Raw genomic sequence first — 18,569 nt, 5'->3', positions numbered from 1 at the left:
TTCCCCCGCCTAAGCATGTCGTTTCTGAGTGCGATTAAGAACTATGTCCGGGGTTACCCGGAGCTGAGCTGAAAGCCTTGTAAAAGGCAAAGAAATATATGGAAACCAAACCGCCTTTGCAAACTTCGCATGTGCCACCCGGCAGGAAATGAATAGACAATATACATCGAACAAGTCGAAAGGGAGAAGAGCGACGAGAAATGCCCAACGGCTGCAGGGCGTTGGACGGCCGAAGCTGACAAACGTAGTATGAACAGGGAACATTAACCCCAAGGGTTCTCGAAGAACATGCCAATGCCGCACAGACAAGCTCCAAGACATAAAAAAGGACATGGGCGGGATATTTCTCTTATCGCCGCATCTCATAGAATGGTATAAGGCTGTTGGGTTGACGAGAGAGGCCGTAGCAGGGAAAGGTGAGGTTCGAGGGCGGGTATCTTAGAAAACAGTTCCGTCTGAAAGGATCATGATTGGTGGTTCTTTGGTATTGGGCCGCGACACCTCTGCGATTTCTCTTCCTCCCTGTCGCGCACGTTAGTGAGATTCGAAGAGCCTTCGCGACGACAATTGTTACCTTCCAAGTCCCCGCCTCCAGCATCTGTGCCAGAGTCAATTTGTCTCTTCCGCTCAATCCAAGCAACGAGTTCACTTCTACGAGCAGCTCGTCCAAGAAGCCTACCGTGGCTGCTCGCCACTCCACGATGACGTCGTCATCTGCTGCGAAGAGGGGAACAACCTCCATGTTGGGTTGCCCCTTGAGCTGCGCGTTACGCTGGTACTGCGCTAGCCCGCGCTTTGCATCCTCGGGCTTCAACGTCATCAAGCCCGTGTCGATGAGAAGACCGCCATTCCGATACTCGGGAAGACCAGTCAGGAGATCCGCACCAGCGAAATGGACATTGAGGAGCTTCGTCATTGGCACCATGAGTGAGTAGGTCAGCCACTGTGTGAGCTTGTGGAACGGTACAATGTTCTCCCAAGGATGCGTCGGGTGTGAAGGCATGACCGAGCATGGCCATGCATCACCGATCGAAATTCCATCGATTTGGGTGCGAGATGCTGGCCAGATGGGCGTGAGAGTGTCCATGAGGGTGTTCCAAAGCGTCGGCAGCGGAATTATAGGTACGGAGGATGCTTGCGTTGAGGGGTGAGAAAGTAAATAGTCTAGGAAAAATTAGTACTTGGTATGTACCTTTGGAGCATGACGACGAACCCAGCATATTCCCAGGACGCGCCTCAAGACCAAAGACTTCCTGGTTCTGGAGAACATCTGCCAACCTCATGAGAAGCCCTGTCCTGCCCTCTAGTCCATTGAGAGGGTTCTCCTCGGTCACCTGTAAACCGCGTGCCATGGTCTTCAAGTCCAACTTCCTCAATCCAGCGCTGTCTACCTGACAGGGTTCGTCGGGCTTGCTGCTGAACAGACCGGCTTTGAACATCTCTAGACTGGCGACGGCCAGACCCTCACTTCGGCGGTAGATTTTCCCAGATTCCTTGCTGCGGTATTGCCATTTTGTGCCAGCACCAGCGTCGAGCAGGACAGAGACCAAGAACAGGTCAATCAAACGGCGCGTCCTCTCTTGATTGTCAACCGTCAGGGGCCACGACTGCATCAATTGGTCGATGCGCGGACGTCCACCAACATCGAAGTGTTGCCATCGGCCATGGGGAGGAATCGAGGCGTAGTCTGGCGAATAATCGCGCTACATCTATCATTAGCAAGCGCATTATAGACCGGTTCGCATATAAGACGTTACCTTGATGATGGAAACGACATAAACGGCGGTATCGTGGAATTTGGACATGTCAACAGTGAAGTGTCTCAACTGATTCTTCTTCGCCTTTTCCAGCACAAGGGTGCACCGTTCCCTGACGGCGTAGATGCTGCGGAGGTAGCCAGCAGGGTCCAAGGCGGGATCAGGAGCCCTTGGGAGGGGTACGTCAGGGAAAGAGACGGTTGGCGGTTTGGAGGCATTGTGAGTGCTTGGGACAGGGGATTTGAGGGAGCCACTGGAATCATTGGGGTGGCTTCCACTGGGCTCAGTGGCCGGCTTGTTCTTGTTGCGAAAAAGACGCATGGCGGAGGGAAGAGAGGTGAAGGAGCGTCACAGGAGGGTTGCCGGGGCACCTTTTTGCAGCGGGTTGCAGTATGGTGCAGTTTTCGGGAGACGTCCAAGGGATGGGTGTGAGCAGATGGCGGATAGGGAAAAGACGCTCGGCGGTTTAGCCACGAACCACAACCGACAAAGAATAGTGGAGAAGGTGAAGGCAGCTTGGCAGGGCACGCGCTATGGCAAAAGCTTCTCGGTGATGGAGTGCCAAAGTAGTCGGTGGTGGGTGGGTCGTGCTGGGGTTTGCTGCTGTGAAAGAATTGTTGAACGCGGGGGAGCTGTGAAGAGCTCTCGACTTCCTGACCAGCGACGGGCGGAATTGACGACCGGCAACCCTGTTGAGCGCACGAGCAGCTGCGGCGGTTCCCGCCCAACAGGGAGGCAAGGGAGACGAGGGTTTTGCTCTGTTCAAGCCCACGAGTCACCGTTGATGCGGCCCTGGGGACCCGGCAAGCCGCGCACGAATCGCCAGCCTTGGAGCAGACAAGATCCCCAGGTGAGCAAATCTGACCCTGGGCACCCAGTAAACAAACGCTTGGGGTGCGCTAATGTTGGTTCCCCGAGGGTAAAAGTCGGTTTGTGTCAGAAAGTCTCTTCTTCGGTCCGCGACATGTGAGCTTTCGCACTATACACAAGTGGACCAGAGACTACATACCGTTGTTGATTTGGAGCCCTGAGATGGCTGTGCTACCATTGCCGGGCAAGCCCGAGAGACAGAATGATTGATCCCTTATAGGGGTTCGGTTTATCGTCACTCGCCAGTCTTCAGCAGGCCCACCGGCTAGCATCCGCGCCTTGGTAGGCCGAGTGGGGAGTAGTGCGAAGCAAAGTCAAAAATCTAAAGTAGCGAACCCCTTGCACTGACACGGTGACACTGTCACTTGTCGAGAGATTGCCCATGTGGTGGTGACTTGACCGTCCGGCGTCGCCGTATCTGGTTGGAGATGTGTCTCGACGTCTCGCAAGTTGCCGCACTCGAAAGTTTCGTACTCCGCAGAACAACTGGATCCTAGGCGGCACTGCGCTGCTGTTGCCCGCCGTTTTTGTCCAGTGCACAAGGAGCTTGGGCGTGAGGCGCCAGCGCAGGCCAGACAGCGGCCCTCTACCGCGGGGCAAGTCCTGGCGGCTGGCGTCGATAACTGGCGCAGGGACCTTTGCCGAGAGAAAGAAGGAGGATGCTTCCAGCCCGTGCGGTTTTTGCGCAATCCAAGGTTTGACGATGTGGCAGAGGAGTCGAGTGTGATCAACAAGTTGTTGAGGAGAGAAATCGATGCGGCGTCGGATTAGAGTTTGTTCCCACGTGTGCATGCCATGCCATGCTGCCAATGGCCTGGATGAGTGAGGCAAGAACGACCCTGAGCGCGGGGAGAAGGTTCTTGCCCATTTGAGCTTTCACTGGCGGACGAAAGCAGCCCATCTCCAGTTTTATAAATCCTTTTCCAGGATAATGTTCTACTTGTAATAACTAGTGACTGCAGTATAGGAATGGCTATTGGGCGAAACTTCGGACACAATATAGCGGAGGTAGCTATGGGCTAGCGATAGATATTACTGCGCTCGGTGTACGGGGTACGGAGTAGGCAATCTAGCATGCGACCATGCCCCCGTTGTACGATTGAGTGCACGCCTGCTGTCTTTGTTAGGCGAAAGTAAAATCAGTTCGTGTATAGCAAAATGCCCTTTCGAATCTGCTATTCCGCCTTCACGCCGACATGGACTGCTCCCGATCTGGCCTAGCCTAATGTGGCTGGGCAATCGAGATGTGGCGTTGCGGAAACACCGCGAGCAACACACGACTGCAAGCACACCTCACTCCTCCGTACAGAATACTATGATATGAAGCTGTCATTCCCCTAACATGGACGATATCGCCGGCCTTGACTGGTCCACGCCCAGCAATCCCGCGTCGACAGCGAACAACACACCCGCATTCTCCGCCCTTCGCCAGACCCAAACTCCTCAGCAGTCCGGACGCTCCACGCCGCTCTCTACGCAACAATCCGGCGCCGGCGCCGCCTTCAAACCCTTCAAAGGCCCCTCCAAACCTGCCACCCCGGCCAATGACAGCTTCGCCGGGCTTGTCAATTTCGGCGCCTCCAAATCCGCAAACTCCAAGCTCTCCCTTCAGGAGCGGCAGAGGCAATTGCAGGAAGAGAAGCGGAAAGCCGAGGAAGAACGACGGAAGCAGGATGGCACGCGTTTTGGAGCGGTCGACTCTCAGTTCTGGGACACGTTGGGAAGTGGAAGAAGCACCCCTGCTCAGAGTGCTGGAACTCGACAGCCTGCACAGAATACACCTCGAGACACTCTCCATGCTCCCCTGAATAATCGCAATGCAGCGACGAACCGGTCTGTATCACCGCTGGAATCAGAGGACGACATACTAGCAGCTTTCAATTCCGCTGCTCCCGTGGACTCTTCCAGCCATTACCCACCTCCCACAACTCTCGGAAACGATCGAAGCAGTCAGCCATCACCTTTCGAAGCTCCCATACCTGACACCCAAACAACGCGAACGACTTCAATCAACGTGGCGGAGGACGACGACGATATATTTGGTCTCAAGCAGTTGTCAGGCACCCAACAACCTCCTGTGCAGCCAACTTCCTCCACCTTCGATGGCGACGATGACATATTGGGCTTACTGGGCAAACCCGTGTCCGACCTACCACCAAGGCCAGATCCAAGAACCGAGGACCGTGAAGGAGCTAGAAGCGAACCGCCCGACCTCGTCAATCCCCAGGCGAAGGCTGTCGCTGAGCTTGTTGATATGGGCTTTCCCGCCGACAAAGCTGCAATTGCCCTTGCTACCACCGAGTCTGGACTTGATGTGCAAGCCGCAGTCGGCTATCTTCTGAACCAAGCGCACGCAGACGCCAAGCAAAAGTCCAAGGAACATCACAGGGAGATGCCTCTGCAAACTTCCGACGATCTTGATGAGCCTATTCGTCGGCCCTCCGGCCGCTCCGAACTGAGAGATGCGAAAGGCGGAGCGTCTATACCTGCCTGGGCTCGCGGTGAAGACCAGCGTAGTCGGTCGGGTCAGCGCAGACCGGAAGGGCAATCGAGCCAGGAGAAAGACGTTGCACAATATGCTTCAGAGATAGGGAGTAGTCTCTTCAAATCGGCCAATTCGCTTTGGAAAACTGGCCGAAAGCAAGTTCAGAAAGCAGTTGCGGAGTTCCAGCAAGACGCCGACCCAAACGTGCCAAAGTGGATGAGGAATGCAGACGCTGGCGAACGGTCGTCAGGCAAGCAACGTGCCGATGCGCCATCCAAACCAACGCCAAGTGTAACGGATGAGGCCATGATGTTGGAGTCTGGCGGACGACCGACTAAATCAGCTCGTCGAACCGAAATGCAGCGAACGTCAGACCGGATACCGACAAACCCGTGGGAGCGAGACAACGCCCGCGAAAGGCTCCCAGATCGCACTTCCTCCAACTCCCCTTCTTTGCGTCGACCGGATCCCTCAACGGACAGACGACCAGCTACGAGGCTTACCCGTGAGGCAGTCGAAGAGCAGTCTGCACAGGGATATATCAGCCCTGCACGACGGAAGAAAGCATCACCTTCACCCAATCCCCTTAATGAAAACCAAGCGCTGCCAGCGCGACCGGCAGCTCATCGGCCAACCCCACCTCAATCGAACAACCCATTCCTGCAAGCCTCTGCCACCCCCAAGTCCCGAAGTCCGGCAGTGACACCTCCACCGCCAAAGCCCAAAGCACCGCCTCGGCAGATCCCGCCCGTATCATCATCGGCCCTCAACTCGTCTGCACTCCATCGACAGAAGGGCACCGAGGCCTTCAAGCGAGGAGACTACTCGGCAGCCCATGCTGCGTACTCGTCTGCTTTGAGCCCCTTACCTAGCACGCACCCAATCACCATCGTCGTTCTCTGCAATCGTGCAGTGACGAACCTTAAGGTCGGCGATCCTAAAGCAGCAGTCTCTGATGCAGATGCAGCTTTAGTCATTATCGGGGAGACGAAAGGAGAAGGTGAAAAGATTGACCTGGGGGCCACCGAAGGAGTCAAGGACATGAAGGAGTTCTACGGCAAAGCCCTGATGCGCAAAGCAGAGGCACTCGAACACATGGAAAAATGGGCCGATGCCGGCAAGGTCTGGCGAGCGGCAGTCGAAGCCGGAGTCGGTGGTTCCGTCAGCATCCAGGGCCGCAACCGCTGTGATAAAGCTGCAGCCGGAGGTGATAAGGCGGCAGCCCCTGCAGCACCAAAACGGCCTCCTGTCCGGAAACCGCCCGCACCGAAACCCTCCGCGCTGGCGGACCTTGGGGGAGCATCGGAGCCGGATTCCGAAGCCGTTAGGAAACTGAAAGAGGCGAATGCCGCTGCCGAGAAGGCGGATGATGAGAAGTTTGCTCTTACTGATCAGGTGGATGCCAAGCTGGTGGCTTGGAAGGGTACCAAGGCGGATAACCTGCGCGCGCTCTTGGGATCGTTGGATAAGGTGCTGTGGCCTGAGGCTGGGTGGAATAAGGTCAATATGAGCGATCTGGTCTTGCCCAACAAGGTCAAGATCGTGTATATGAAGGCCATTGCGAAGGTCCATCCTGACAAGGTGAGAGCACATAGAAAGACATTCTCGGGAAATGTTGGTCGCTAACATTCTACCTCTAGATATCTCAGTCAGCTACCACCGAGCAAAAGATGCTCAGTGCCGCTGTGTTTGCTACTCTGAACGAAGCATGGGATAAGTTCAAGACGGAGAATGGGATGTGACGGCCCTTGTCTGTCCTGCTTCCATCTCTAGACGTTGTGATGACTATCTGGTTTAGCATTTTAGCATTGAAGATTAGACAAGCGCAGATGAAGATTTGGTTTCTGTCTTGTTCTCAAGATTACGAGCATCCTCAACTTGCCAAAGCATTCTCTGGTATATATGTAATGATCAGTGTCTGAGTCAGGCTAGTGCAGGTACGCGAACATCACACGCCGAACCCCAGATTTGCATTTCCCCGGGCTTGGCACCGGTCATTCCACACTTTTTCATCCTCGACGCCACTACGTATACGTGAGTCTATGCAGAACAATCCGTCTCCTGTCTTCGTTATAACCATACTATAAGCCGTCGCTATTGTTTGAAGTCTATCTCTTATAGCTTGATTCATCCTGTAAAAGCGCTGCCTCGATTGTCTTCTTGGAAACGTACCAAGGTTCTGGGACTTGCAGGGTTTGGTTGAAACCGAAGACAAACCATCGTATCGGAAATCCATCACCACAAGCACAGCGCACCACATCAAACCACAGAAAACCGCCTTATATCAACAGAATACAAGCCTTCTGAACCCGCCAGAACGAGGTCCATTGAAATCATCTTTCATCCATTAGGCGAGCCGCCGGAACTCATCTCATACGTCGTACATCACCATGTTTCCCCCTTCACAGGGCCTACGTTTAGACATCGACGCTATCAGTCAAATATGCGGATCTGTGTCAATAGCATGCTGGATAGGTAACATGTTTCGAGATTCCAATGCCACAGAATTATCGGCTAATCCATACTAGTTGTCTTCTCACCCCAAATCATTGAAAACTGGAGACGGGGCTCGGCGGATGGCCTCTCCGTGGTCTTCATCACGATATGGCTACTTGGAGATTTCTTCAATATCTTTGGAGCTGTACTACAGGGCGTACTCCCCACGATGATCATATTGGCGGTGTACTACACCCTTGCAGACATTGTACTCCTGCTGCAGTGCTTCTGGTACAAGGGATTCACTCTAAGAGACGAAGTCAAGAATCCAGAGGACGCAGACGAATCAGAAGAATCAGAAGAATCAGACGAATCGGCAGAGCCAACAGAGTACTCCGCGCTGCTTCCCCCGCATACACAGGGCCAAGTACACACAAACGGCAATGGCACGACCGACTACCTCTCAGCCAGCAACGGCCACACACCCCGTCAACACCACTCCCACCGCCCGTCCATCTCCGAGCTCGACCGCCGAGGGTCCATCCAATCCCACCACTCGTTCCGCGAACGCCTCCTCTCCCTCGACGCCCGCCACCTCTCCCCCGTAACCCCCCTCCTCCCAGACTCCGCCTACAGCGACATCCTCCCCACCCACCCTTCTCCGACCGCGCCTCCCCCGACCCCTCCCAGCACCCTGCAAACCGTCCTCTTCAACCTCGGCGCCATCATCCTCGTCTGCGCCTCCGGCGTCTTCGGCTGGTGGCTCAGCACAACCCGCTCTCCCCCGCCGCCGACGTCTCCAGATCCTCACGTACCGCTACCCCCCAGCAGCGACGAGACGCTGCACTTCAACCTCTGGGGCCAGGTCTTCGGGTACATCTGCGCGGGCCTCTACCTAGGCAGTCGGATCCCGCAACTGCTGCTGAATTACCGGCGCAAGTCGACCGAGGGCATCTCCATGCTGTTCTTCCTATTTGCGTGTATCGGCAATCTGACGTATGTGTTGAGTATCGTGGCGTACAAGCCCGAATGTCGAGGGGCCAGAGCTGGCGTTGGCGTTGGAGATGGGATTGGTGCGGGGGAGGAATGCGAGACTGGTGAGAGAGCGAGGATTTACTGGAGATATATCGCCGTGAATGCGAGTTGGCTAGTAGGCAGTTTTGGCACGTTGCTGCTCGATGCGGCGGTTTTTGTGCAGTATTTCATGTACAGGACCGAGGAGGAGATTGAGGAGGATTTGGAGGGGTTGGAGGATGAGTTGGTCAGGGGTGGATTGGTGTGAGGGGTGGTTTTTCTGAGTTGTGTGAAAGCGTGTTTGTGCTGTGGTGTCATGTATGAATATGTATGTGAATGAGATGTTTTAGACTTTAGATGATGTGTGGTGCACGAGCTGCTGTAGATCGCTAGAGCTCTCTAACAAGTTTCGGGTTGAATAACCATGGTAGATGTTTCTATAGACCGCTGCGGGATTTGGATGATTATTGCAAGTGTAGACAACATACAGTACGCAGTACGAGCCCTTGAGCTCCATAAGTGCTTTTGGGCTTTCCCTTCTAGGTACACAGTATCTGCAACCATTACCAGTACAGGACTGTGTACGTGATGTCCGGTTCCACACCCAGGCCGGCAATGATCTTCGGGCCCCCAAATGGGAAAATCATCGAAAATCCGCTATTACATCACATGCGGAAACCAAACGATCGACATGCGAAAGTGAGGCAACGCCCATTATGTACCTCCCTCGACAACGTAATGGCCGAAAATGCACCAGAGTACACAGTAGTTATCCCCTAAGGGTAGGACTCACTGGCTATTGCGCCTCGCAGGGGAAGATTACTACATCAACATCAACATCTAGCACTCGGCATACGGAGTACCGTACCTTTTACTATGTTAGAATCCCATAGCGAGCTACAACGAACGCGATTGCGAGGACAACAAAGCGCCGATACCCCTCTGACGTCTGCGTTGCAGCACCAAAAAAAGCCCGGGAGGGAAGATCAGATGAAAAGATGTGCAACAAGCAGGACCCTGCATATTGAAATCATACGCTAAACCGGATTCGGCGAACCATGACTTCATCCCATCTTCTTGTGTTGCCAACCCAGTGGGCTTCTAGAATCGCCAGCCGCGGTCGAGAAAACATGGCTGCTAGGTCCGATTTCTTCTTTACGGTACACAGTACTGTGGTTCAGAATGGTGGAGCTGTTCGAAGAGGTTGGCGATCTGATTGTACCCGCGCGACTGACGACAAGGCATTGAACGCCACTGTGAATATCACAGTACCGAGTATTGGGGTATGTGCTCTCCTCGGAGCTGTTCAGCCTGTCGACACGATTGTCGAGTCGGTGCATCATAATGCTCGTCATGGCTTCGTTTGACGCTGGTGCCTTGACGGTATTCCGGTTGTCAAGTCAGAGTGCATGATTGATCGCGTGTTATGTTATGCACATACACTGTATCCCGCAAAAGTGGCCAGCGCACTCCAGAGGAGTATCTTCTGTTTTCCAGCCCTGGAGGTATCACACATTCTTTTGAACTAGACAGTACAGCACAGCACTGCTGAGAGCTCGCGTCCGTCATGCTTTGCATTCACACCCGTTCCGTGTTCACCCGTTTTGATATCTCGCTGTATTATGAGGACGGGGAAGCCAATAAGACGGACCGGCAACGACGATCAGAGCCAATCACCAACAAACACCAAAAGGGGAAGCTTACACACTCTCCAAGCGGCCTTGGTACGCCCGGTCTGGGCCGCTGAGTGGTAGATGGGCGACCGAATTGCTAAAGAAGGAAGGATTCTCGCCGCAACCATCATTGCAAACATTGCCCTTCCAAGCAGAGGGCAACGTCATTGGCCACCACGGCGGTATCTTCTCAGTGCAGCACAGCAGGGAGTATGACGAAAGAAGGAGGACCCTGTAAATCACAGTGTGCAAAAGGCAGCCCGATTACGGCTTGGGGAACACCAGCTGCATCATTGTCCTGGCGATCAGCCTCAGCGACTAGCGTTTGAGGGACAGCTCTAGAGGCCGTTTCGGCTCCGCTTCGTATGCGTGGTAGCGTAGCAGCGAAGAGGTATGAGCATGTGCATATATATGTCAGTCCGCTTTCGCAGCCGTGTATAACGTTTGCCTGTCCTTCGTCATCACTACTCACCATTATAGCGGTTACTGCTCGCTAGCTCCCTATAAAGCCACGTCCTCGTCTATTCACATCGACTACTGGAGGTCCATCGAGTCGTCACATACACGCCACCGCCGTCCTATCGACACTCCTTTCCACTACTGTGTACACACCCACCTAACTCGCATAACCACCACCACTACACAGTACAGTACATACAACACAATGTCCCACCCCACGAGCGCAAACGGTCCCTCGCCTCTCCCAAACTCCGAATACAACTTCATCCCCTACCCTCCTACCTCTCTCTCACAACGCTCCATGTCAGACTACGCTCGGTACGTCTACACCCTACTGTCTTCCCCCTTTCCTCCTTCCCTTACTCCCGCACATCACGACTCAACGCATACCAAGCTAATCTCTCTCACGCAGAACCATGCACGAGCACACAAGACGCCAACTCGACTCCGCACAGCGCAAATGCCAGGAGGGCGCGAGGGGCACCGAGTCGCCGCCCGACTCGCTAAATCACTCTGTGCGGTCGACGGATTCTTAGTCCGTGGAGGGGTGAATTTATCCATTCTATCATGATATCGTGATAGATGTAGCTCGGATTGAGAATACGTTGTTGGGAGGCTGCGTAGTTCCTGGGATATACGTCATTGCTCCTCAAGGGAAGCTACCGGTAACATGTCCCTTGGACATTGTCATGAGGGTGGCCGCCTTGCAAGATGGGGTTGAGTGCTGCGCACAAGAATATATGAAGAGTGTATATATAAAAGGGTCGTTTGACACGGCCAGCATGTCTATTTTCCCTTTGAGGGCGAATTGGGCGTTTTGAGGACACACACACTTCGATCGAGGGTTATAAGGGGTTCTTGTTTGGTTAAGTCATAGAGTTTAGGACTCAGAGGGGCTTCTCTTAGATGATGAATTTATGAATGCATGCGATTTTCTTAGGATATGGACATTGTTATTGCTCTGCTTGTACTGTGATACTGTGTACCTGTTGAATGCGTCATAAGCGTAGACGGTTGAGGGATGGAGTTGACGTCATGGGGCGGTGTCTCACTACTCGAGTGGTTTCCACTGTGTAAGTATTCCGATGTTAGAGGTGTAACTTGTGCAGGATAGAGTGCCTCTGAGCTGTGTGAGTGTTGAGAGATGGATTACAGCTGCGTGAAATGATGAGGTCGGGTTCCAATGTTCCACTCTTCCCGCTTGCCATGAGCTGTCTGTCCAGTTCTACACCATCAGGAGCTCCCCGTTCTATTCCACCCATCACCTAGCTGCAACACTCCCTCTCACAACCCACCCTCTCCATCAACCCCATATACGAAACCGCCCCCTGTCGCACACAGCTCTACACAGCACTACACCCCCTCCCAAAACCCACTCACGCCCTGCAAATCATCCACCCCCAACAACCCCACCCCACCCTCCCACAACCCCTTCCAAACCGCATTCCTCACCTTAACCGGCCAAGCCGGCGCATTCCAATACCTGGCCAACATGCCCCTCTCCCTCGCCCACCCCACCTGCTCCTGCACCACCCGCCTCTGCCTCTCACCCAACCCCTCCAACCCGCGAATCTCGCCGACCGCCTCGATCAAATCCGTGCTCGCGACGGGCGCCTCGAAGCGCGTCACATCCGCATACAAGGACGAATTCAAAAGCGCGAGCGGCGCGTCCCAGAACGCGTCGCGCACGCCCTGGGCGCCGCGCACGAGGTCCAAAGGCGTGTTGCCCGTGCCGATGACGGTGATGGCGCTGTCGGTCCAGGTGCCGCTCGTGAGGTTGTATGTGGTTAGGTAGCCGTGGGCGCGTAGGGGTTGGAGGGCGGCGAGGACGGCGGGCCAGGTCGTGGGGCCGGGGGTTTTGAGGTCGATGTGGAGGTAGAGGGGTTGCGAGGGGGAGGTGTCGAAGAGGCCTCTTTTTGTTGGGGAGGTGGTGAAGGGGGAGGTTGGAGGGGGGTTGAGGAGGTGGAGGGTGGAGAGGAGGGGGTCGAGGTAGAGGGATTGGAGGGTGCGGGTCGGGGTTAGGGAGGAGGTGTCGTGGCCGACCTAGGTAGGGGTTACTTCTAGGGTAGGGATGGGATGGGATGGGATGGAAGATTAAGTAGAATGGGAAAGGTGGAAGGGGGCTAGTTGACTGAAACAGGTTTGTGAGAATAGATGGAGAGATCCTGCGATCCAGTCGACTTGAGATTGAAGATTGACTGGCCAATTTGGTTTGTTTAAGGGTACTCGAGAAACGACGTGTGCAACACGAAAGATGGAATGGACCAATTGCCCAAGGTTGCAACGAAAGTTGTGACAACGACGGGAGATTAAAATCAGACCAAATTTGAAACAATGAAAAGATATGTTTTCTCTCTATTTTGTCTGGCCAAACTAGATAGAACGGAAAGAAGGAACGTTGAGAAGCACTGCGCTATACGGGGTACAGAGGAGGATTCAAGGTAGTCCCACTCACGTAAAGCGTTCCATTAATCAACCAGACGTCCGCCTCAATCGAGATAGCTCCATAGCTCAGAGCCGTATAGAACGGCACATCTCTCCAGTAATCATTATGACTATGGATAGCTTTCTGTCAAAAAGTCAACCTGATATGCTGAAGCCATGCCTGCGGTTTCCGAGAGTTCCATCTCAAATTGTTCTTACCGGAACGATGCCCCTCGTAAAGTCTGTCGGATACCGATAGCTATTCGACCTATCCGTGTTCTTCAGGACATTCTGCAACGTGCTGGAGACGTCCGGAATGGCGGCTGCAGACGCCCCGGAGATTGCCAACGAGAGGCAGATGAGCTCGGGGATGTAATGCATGCTCTATGAAACGAGCGAAATGATAGTATCTGTGCAGTTTCCGCTTTCCTAAGATCGAGAGTGGAGGCGGTTATATCAAGTAGGACGGAATCCGAAGAGCCTTTATGTGATAAGAAACGCATCCGCTGGACCAATCATCGGGTCCTAACGTTTGGTGGTGAATGATCCAATTAGGTCTAGGGTGTCGCCACGTGTGCTCCGAAAGCGTGGCTGCGGTGGCTGTCTGTGGCTGTAAATGGCTGGCACTTGTCCCCATCGGAACCTGAAGTCCTTGACGTCAGTAAAACTACCTCAACACCAAAAACTCGCATTTTTGAGCCATTCTGAGGGATGTTCTTACATATTTCATTAGCAGCTCGGTAATGCGTAATGAAACGGCGGCTTTCTGCTGCTGACACTATCAATCTATGGGGCCGCGGGTGTCCCAAGGCCAACGCTGTCAGCAGCCACAGCTGAAGTTGGATTGGTGTGTAGACACCCTTGGCGAAGGGGTTTCATCTCCCCTGCTATATAGTCTGGTCGAGCCTCGTCTTATTGTGTATCGCGTCAACACATCATGGCGACGCATACGGGCGTGCTCCCCGTCAGCTCTGATGGCAGGACCATTCTGCTCGTCTCCGGTCTGCTCGTCGTTGGAGCCGTTCTCCTTTCTAATGTCTTCGGTGCGAAGGCGGACCCAAGGGAACCTCCAGTATTGCGTCCAAAAATACCATATATTGGCCATATCATCGGATTGATGCGAAATGGGCAAAAATATCTCCTCAAAATCAGGTGGGTGGCAATCCATCGGGGACCGACTGGACAATTCCCACTCATCGACACAGGCAACAAGTCCGACATCCTGCCGTGACTCTGCCCATGGCCAACGGCCGGATGTACATTGTGTCCGACCCCCTACTCGCAAGCCAGGTCCAGCGCGCCTCTGCAACTCTTTCCTTCGAGGAATTGATCGTCCAAGCAACGGGACGCCTGGTGGGAATCAGTAAGGAAGCCGCGGAAATTCTGAAGGACCCGAACTGCAAAGAAGAGGGCCGCGATCGCATGGTCACCGAGGTTATCCAGAAGGTCATACATCCCTTACTAGGACCCCAAGCGATAGCCAGCCTTGCATCTGTTCAATTGCAGCATTTCACCGAATTTGTGAATTCGATTCCTGAGGGCCTGGATACGGAGCTGTTTCACCTACTTACGCGTGAGATATCTGCCGCAACTGCGCTTACCTTCTACGGACCCCGAAATCCGTTTGCGGAGCATCCGGAGTTGACTGAGGAGTTCTGGAAGTGGGAGACCGACATCGTTCCCTATATGATGAACATTATGCGCCCACTGACCGCCAGAAAAGCATACAATGCGATCAACCGAGTTAGCGCAGGATTTGAAGAGTATCTGGAAAAGGGACGACAAGCGCAGGCGTCGGAGCTCATACGCAGGAGACAAAAAGCTCATCAAGATGTTGGAATTTCCATACCGGACCAAGCACGCCTTGAAGTGACAATGACCCTGGGTATATCGGTGAACGCTGCCATATCAATCTTCTGGCTCGTCAACAATATCTGCAGCCGTCCTGCGCTCCTCGAGGAGATTAGGGAGGAGATACGAACGAAGGGCTTGGTGTCTCCGAATACCATCTCCTTCTCCGCACTGCGCGAGTCTTGCCCGCTCCTGAACTCTGCCTTGAGAGAGACATTGCGGCTTATTGCGCCGTTGGCGACAACACGCTATGTGCTAAAGGATACTATCGTCGCAGACACATACCTCCTCCGCAAAGACTGCATAGTCCAAATCGCAGGCAACCTCATCCACGCCGACAAACAGATCTGGGGCCCTGACGCAGAGTCCTTCAACCCTCGCCGCTTCTTGTACACAATGAACGGCTCCAAGACGCTGGATGACGGCACAGTGCCAGACTCCAAAGTCAACCAGATCCATCCGGTTGCCTTTAGGGCTTTTGGAGGTGGCTCCTCGCTGTGTCCCGGAAGGCACTTTGCGCAGATGGAGATTTTGTCGCTGACCGCGGCGTTGCTTATGGGGTTTGAGTTTGCGCCGCCGAAGGGCAAGGCCAAGGTGGAGTGGGATCCGGAGTTCGATGATAATAAGTTTGTGATTGGGGCGTTTAAGCCGAGGAGGGGAGTGGATGTTAGGGTCAAGAGGAGGGAGGGGATGGAGAATGTGAAGTGGGCCATACAGTTCTGATGAACATGAGCCGGGAATCCAAAAGCAATGTTCTGGAGCGGTTAGGCATGGATAAGGTTTCGGATGGCGGTGGAGATCTGTTTAAACCAAAATAACATGTACGCATAATCCGTACCGCGAGGGCTGCGGTCACTCCGTATCCTCGTGATGGTCAGCGAATTTCTCTAAGGCCGTTTCGCCGCTAGCAGGTGGAAGCAATTGGGAAGGCATATCTGGGAGGCGATTCCGTAAAGCTCAGGATCTGTCCAGTTTCGCCCATGGGCAGGCCCATTTGTGCACTGGAACCGTTAGATGATGCTAAAATATTTTCTAGAGCCGTTATTTTTCATCAGTCTATTCCCTTGAAGATGTTGTTCGAGCTGCGACACGTGACCCATCTAGTGCCAAGCCGCTAGTTTACCGTGAACTTCCTTTCCAACTTCGCCTCGCGTCGCGTCGCCATTTCTCCTCTCAAGCCACATTCCAACGGCTTCAACCATCACATCGTTACGTACCAGTCTTCAGAGACAGCATGGCTAACATGAATAGTGACAGTGAAGTGTCGACCAACTCGCAAGCTCCCATATCGAAGGCTAAGGCGCAGTTTGAGAAAGCTCTTCTTGCTCACCGTACCGAGCATGGGCCGCCACTCTCCTCCCAATCAGTCCGAGAGTTTTCCAAATGTATCGATGAGGTCTTCTACGAGGACACGTCAAAAAATGTCGAGGTACCATTTTTTGAAGAAATTCCGTTGCTTTGGGCAGACTAATAGCCATGCGCATAGAAATGTACTCAATGGATCCTGAAAAACATAGCGTCTTCACGCAAGCGCACGCTCCTTCTCGGTGATTTCCTCATTGCGCTTTCAAGGTCTATTGACGTGGACGTGACCCCTCAGGAACAAAAACGCATTCGAAACCGTTTCAATGTGCTTTCGATTGCCTTTGACGCCATCCATTCTGCAAAGTATCACATGCAGAGCACCAACGTTTTCAACGACTTCGTATATGACATGCAGTACTACATCGAAGAGCTCGTTGACCTGGTGGCATCAGCTCTTCGGCAGAAAGGTACGGAGTATGAGACCCGCCTGAAAGAACTCGTAGCACTATGGAATGACAAGTTCGCCGACGAAGACGATGCCAAATGGCTCCGGGAGAGATTGCACAACACCTTGGACGTTGCGCAAGGTGATCTCTCCCCTAATAAGAAGTTGCGGACGTATCACCTGCCGCTGCAGTTGAGAACGGAGAGAGCTCCATTGTGGGCTCTACCAGCCTCGTACGCCCTTGATATTGTCGCCACCCAGGACGGCCCTTCCGCATCGTCTTGGATTCCACTTGCGAGATTTCCCAAGCGGCGTCCGTCAAAGAAAGCCAAGGCTGTCCTGGATGAACTCTTCGATAAGCTCGACGCCCTTGATGGGCCCATCAGGACCGATGGACCGGAAGGTCGAGGCAAGCGACCCGGCTCCTTAGGTGCCCCGGTGAACGCGTATGGCTGGTCTCCAGAGGCATGTGCGCAGATGGAGAAGGACCATTTCTTAACTGTATCAAAGGATGACGATGATGCGGCCAATGGTTCACGCCGGCGTCCGCGGTCCTCTTCATCGGTCCCTGAGTACGGTCGAGCAACCCGGTGGGGAGATACGCGAAGCTCTTCACCGCCTGTGCATGAGAGCGAGAGCCGCAATAGACAATCGAGATACGACCGCCCTAGATCGCGCGAGTCTTACCGAGGTTTCCATCGTCAGCCCCAAGTTCCTCCACCGTTCCCTCCGCTTCCGACGCAGAACCCCAACTTCAATGGCCAGTTCAACGCTGGCAGGATCCCACCCCATATGCCCGGAGCGCAGTTCCCCCCAATACCTGGAGCTCCTGCATTCCCCCAGTTCCCTCCACATCAAAACTTCACAGCACCCACAGGATATCCGACCATCCCCAACCAGTTTGGCAATAATCCTTCCTCAGGATATGGCACAGGTTATGGGAATCCGAATCAGGGCAATGAATCTTCGTCTCAAAGAAGCTATCAGGATTATAACCCTTCGGGCCACAGGGGAAATCAAGGTTACCAGTTTTCGGGCCAGAGGGGCAACCATGGGTATCAATCCTCGGCTAACAGAGATAATGGAGATGACCGCTCTTCCGGATATGGCAGATATCAAGGTCACCCTTCTTCGGGGCGTGGCAGGTATCCAGGGGATCAGCATCGTCGTGGAGGTCACTTTTGATGGAGTCAAGTCATCGAGCGGCTCAATCGCACCTGTCACCGCCAGCAGCGACACTGGCTCACATTAGACGTCTCAGGCGCCATCAGCTTTCTCAGTTCCTTGCTGTCAAAACCTTGACCACAAGAAGGCCATCAACGGGCTGCGGCGGTTGTAGTATAGTTGTGTTTTCTTTCAGGGTCCTTCTCTGAGAGCATTTGCCTCAGGGTCGTTGTCTCAAAAATGCTTTCTCTCGCAACATCCCCCAAACTTTCCTACCAGGGGTTTCTCTCGGAGTCTTCCTCTCCGGGCTTTTCGAGGAAAGGGTTCATTGCTCGCTACATGGGGAAGTATGGCGTCTTAGTAAAAGAGGATGTCTACCAGTACCATAACGCTTGTATGATAGTTCGGCATTGCGGATATGGTCATTGTGGCCGTTTGTATCTCACTCGTTAGTGCTACGGATACGCACACCGCCTTGAGCAGGCGGCGAACCATGGTATTCGTTCGAGTTTCTGAACCTCGAGGCCTTCGATAGTCTTTCAAATTGCACTTCTTTAGTCTTTCCCTCCCTCTCCCTTACTTCCCACTCCCCTTCACCTCCCACCTTTCTCTCTTCTCTCCTCACACTTACACCCAGCTCTTCACAAAGCTCTCCAATAGCTCCCAGCTTCCCAGCTCTCATCTCT

The 18,569-nt window shown here is 53.7% G+C and overlaps 8 protein-coding genes across 8 annotated transcripts; 5 read left to right on the top strand and 3 right to left on the bottom strand.

Moving 5' to 3' along the window:
- Window positions 1–438: 438 nt before the first annotated feature.
- Window positions 439–2,078, bottom strand: EI97DRAFT_369426 (DUF1688-domain-containing protein; the record flags this gene model as incomplete). The annotated part of the gene is made up of 4 exons (XM_033795188.1): window positions 439–522; window positions 575–1,164; window positions 1,214–1,703; window positions 1,758–2,078. 4 exons carry the CDS (start codon window positions 2,076–2,078, stop codon window positions 439–441), a joined length of 1,485 nt encoding a protein of 494 aa, XP_033657553.1.
- Window positions 2,079–2,451: 373 nt separating this feature from the next.
- On the bottom strand, window positions 2,452–3,678 carry EI97DRAFT_107916 (uncharacterized protein). Its single transcript, XM_033792948.1, has 2 exons — window positions 2,765–3,678; window positions 2,452–2,712 (listed from the first exon to the last, which is right to left on the bottom strand). Exon 1 carries the CDS (start codon window positions 3,417–3,419, stop codon window positions 2,877–2,879), a length of 543 nt encoding a protein of 180 aa, XP_033657552.1. The 5' UTR covers window positions 3,420–3,678; the 3' UTR covers window positions 2,452–2,712; window positions 2,765–2,876.
- Window positions 3,679–3,710: 32 nt separating this feature from the next.
- Window positions 3,711–7,114, top strand: EI97DRAFT_429773 (uncharacterized protein). Its single transcript, XM_033797522.1, has 2 exons — window positions 3,711–6,693; window positions 6,753–7,114. Exons 1-2 carry the CDS (start codon window positions 3,970–3,972, stop codon window positions 6,852–6,854), a joined length of 2,826 nt encoding a protein of 941 aa, XP_033657551.1. The 5' UTR covers window positions 3,711–3,969; the 3' UTR covers window positions 6,855–7,114.
- Window positions 7,115–7,136: 22 nt separating this feature from the next.
- EI97DRAFT_390763 (PQ-loop-domain-containing protein) lies at window positions 7,137–8,838 on the top strand. The gene is made up of 2 exons (XM_033796227.1): window positions 7,137–7,587; window positions 7,641–8,838. The coding sequence occupies exons 1-2, from the start codon at window positions 7,503–7,505 to the stop codon at window positions 8,828–8,830; spliced, it is 1,275 nt and encodes a 424-aa protein (XP_033657550.1). The 5' UTR covers window positions 7,137–7,502; the 3' UTR covers window positions 8,831–8,838.
- Window positions 8,839–10,899: 2,061 nt separating this feature from the next.
- EI97DRAFT_454948 (uncharacterized protein) lies at window positions 10,900–11,230 on the top strand (the record flags this gene model as incomplete). The annotated part of the gene is made up of 2 exons (XM_033800593.1): window positions 10,900–11,012; window positions 11,107–11,230. 2 exons carry the CDS (start codon window positions 10,900–10,902, stop codon window positions 11,228–11,230), a joined length of 237 nt encoding a protein of 78 aa, XP_033657549.1.
- Window positions 11,231–11,653: 423 nt separating this feature from the next.
- EI97DRAFT_498301 (uncharacterized protein) lies at window positions 11,654–13,814 on the bottom strand. The gene is made up of 4 exons (XM_033802545.1): window positions 13,338–13,814; window positions 13,150–13,263; window positions 12,075–12,737; window positions 11,654–12,022 (listed from the first exon to the last, which is right to left on the bottom strand). The coding sequence occupies exons 1-4, from the start codon at window positions 13,497–13,499 to the stop codon at window positions 11,960–11,962; spliced, it is 1,002 nt and encodes a 333-aa protein (XP_033657548.1). The 5' UTR covers window positions 13,500–13,814; the 3' UTR covers window positions 11,654–11,959.
- Window positions 13,815–14,200: 386 nt separating this feature from the next.
- EI97DRAFT_429765 (cytochrome P450) lies at window positions 14,201–16,003 on the top strand. Its single transcript, XM_033797521.1, has one exon. It carries the CDS (start codon window positions 14,358–14,360, stop codon window positions 15,690–15,692), a length of 1,335 nt encoding a protein of 444 aa, XP_033657547.1. The 5' UTR covers window positions 14,201–14,357; the 3' UTR covers window positions 15,693–16,003.
- A 130-nt stretch (window positions 16,004–16,133) lies between these two features.
- On the top strand, window positions 16,134–18,084 carry EI97DRAFT_429764 (uncharacterized protein). Its single transcript, XM_033797520.1, has 2 exons — window positions 16,134–16,398; window positions 16,456–18,084. Exons 1-2 carry the CDS (start codon window positions 16,204–16,206, stop codon window positions 17,902–17,904), a joined length of 1,644 nt encoding a protein of 547 aa, XP_033657546.1. The 5' UTR covers window positions 16,134–16,203; the 3' UTR covers window positions 17,905–18,084.
- The last annotated feature ends 485 nt before the right edge of the window (window positions 18,085–18,569 follow it).

The sequence above is a fragment of the Westerdykella ornata genome, assembly GCF_010094085.1.
Source record: "Westerdykella ornata strain CBS 379.55 unplaced genomic scaffold EI97scaffold_2, whole genome shotgun sequence".
Classification (NCBI taxonomy): Eukaryota; Fungi; Ascomycota; class Dothideomycetes; order Pleosporales; family Sporormiaceae; genus Westerdykella; species Westerdykella ornata.
This window is presented reverse-complemented; position numbering and strand designations above follow the sequence as displayed.

Coding starts and splice junctions, on each gene's coding strand:
- EI97DRAFT_390763 (XM_033796227.1), top strand. CDS start 7,503: ATGTTTCCCCCTTCACAGGGCCTACGTTTAGACATCGACGCTATCAGT. Junction 7,588..7,640: donor GTCAATAGCATGCTGGATAG/GTAACATGTTTC, acceptor AATCCATACTAG/TTGTCTTCTCACCCCAAATC.
- EI97DRAFT_498301 (XM_033802545.1), bottom strand. CDS start 13,499: ATGCATTACATCCCCGAGCTCATCTGCCTCTCGTTGGCAATCTCCGGG. Junction 12,738..13,149: donor TGATTAATGGAACGCTTTAC/GTGAGTGGGACT, acceptor ACCCCTACCTAG/GTCGGCCACGACACCTCCTC. Junction 12,023..12,074: donor GGGTGGATGATTTGCAGGGC/GTGAGTGGGTTT, acceptor TGTGTGCGACAG/GGGGCGGTTTCGTATATGGG.
- EI97DRAFT_429765 (XM_033797521.1), top strand. CDS start 14,358: ATGGCCAACGGCCGGATGTACATTGTGTCCGACCCCCTACTCGCAAGC.
- EI97DRAFT_107916 (XM_033792948.1), bottom strand. CDS start 3,419: ATGCACACGTGGGAACAAACTCTAATCCGACGCCGCATCGATTTCTCT.
- EI97DRAFT_429764 (XM_033797520.1), top strand. CDS start 16,204: ATGGCTAACATGAATAGTGACAGTGAAGTGTCGACCAACTCGCAAGCT. Junction 16,399..16,455: donor ACACGTCAAAAAATGTCGAG/GTACCATTTTTT, acceptor CCATGCGCATAG/AAATGTACTCAATGGATCCT.
- EI97DRAFT_429773 (XM_033797522.1), top strand. CDS start 3,970: ATGGACGATATCGCCGGCCTTGACTGGTCCACGCCCAGCAATCCCGCG. Junction 6,694..6,752: donor CGAAGGTCCATCCTGACAAG/GTGAGAGCACAT, acceptor TTCTACCTCTAG/ATATCTCAGTCAGCTACCAC.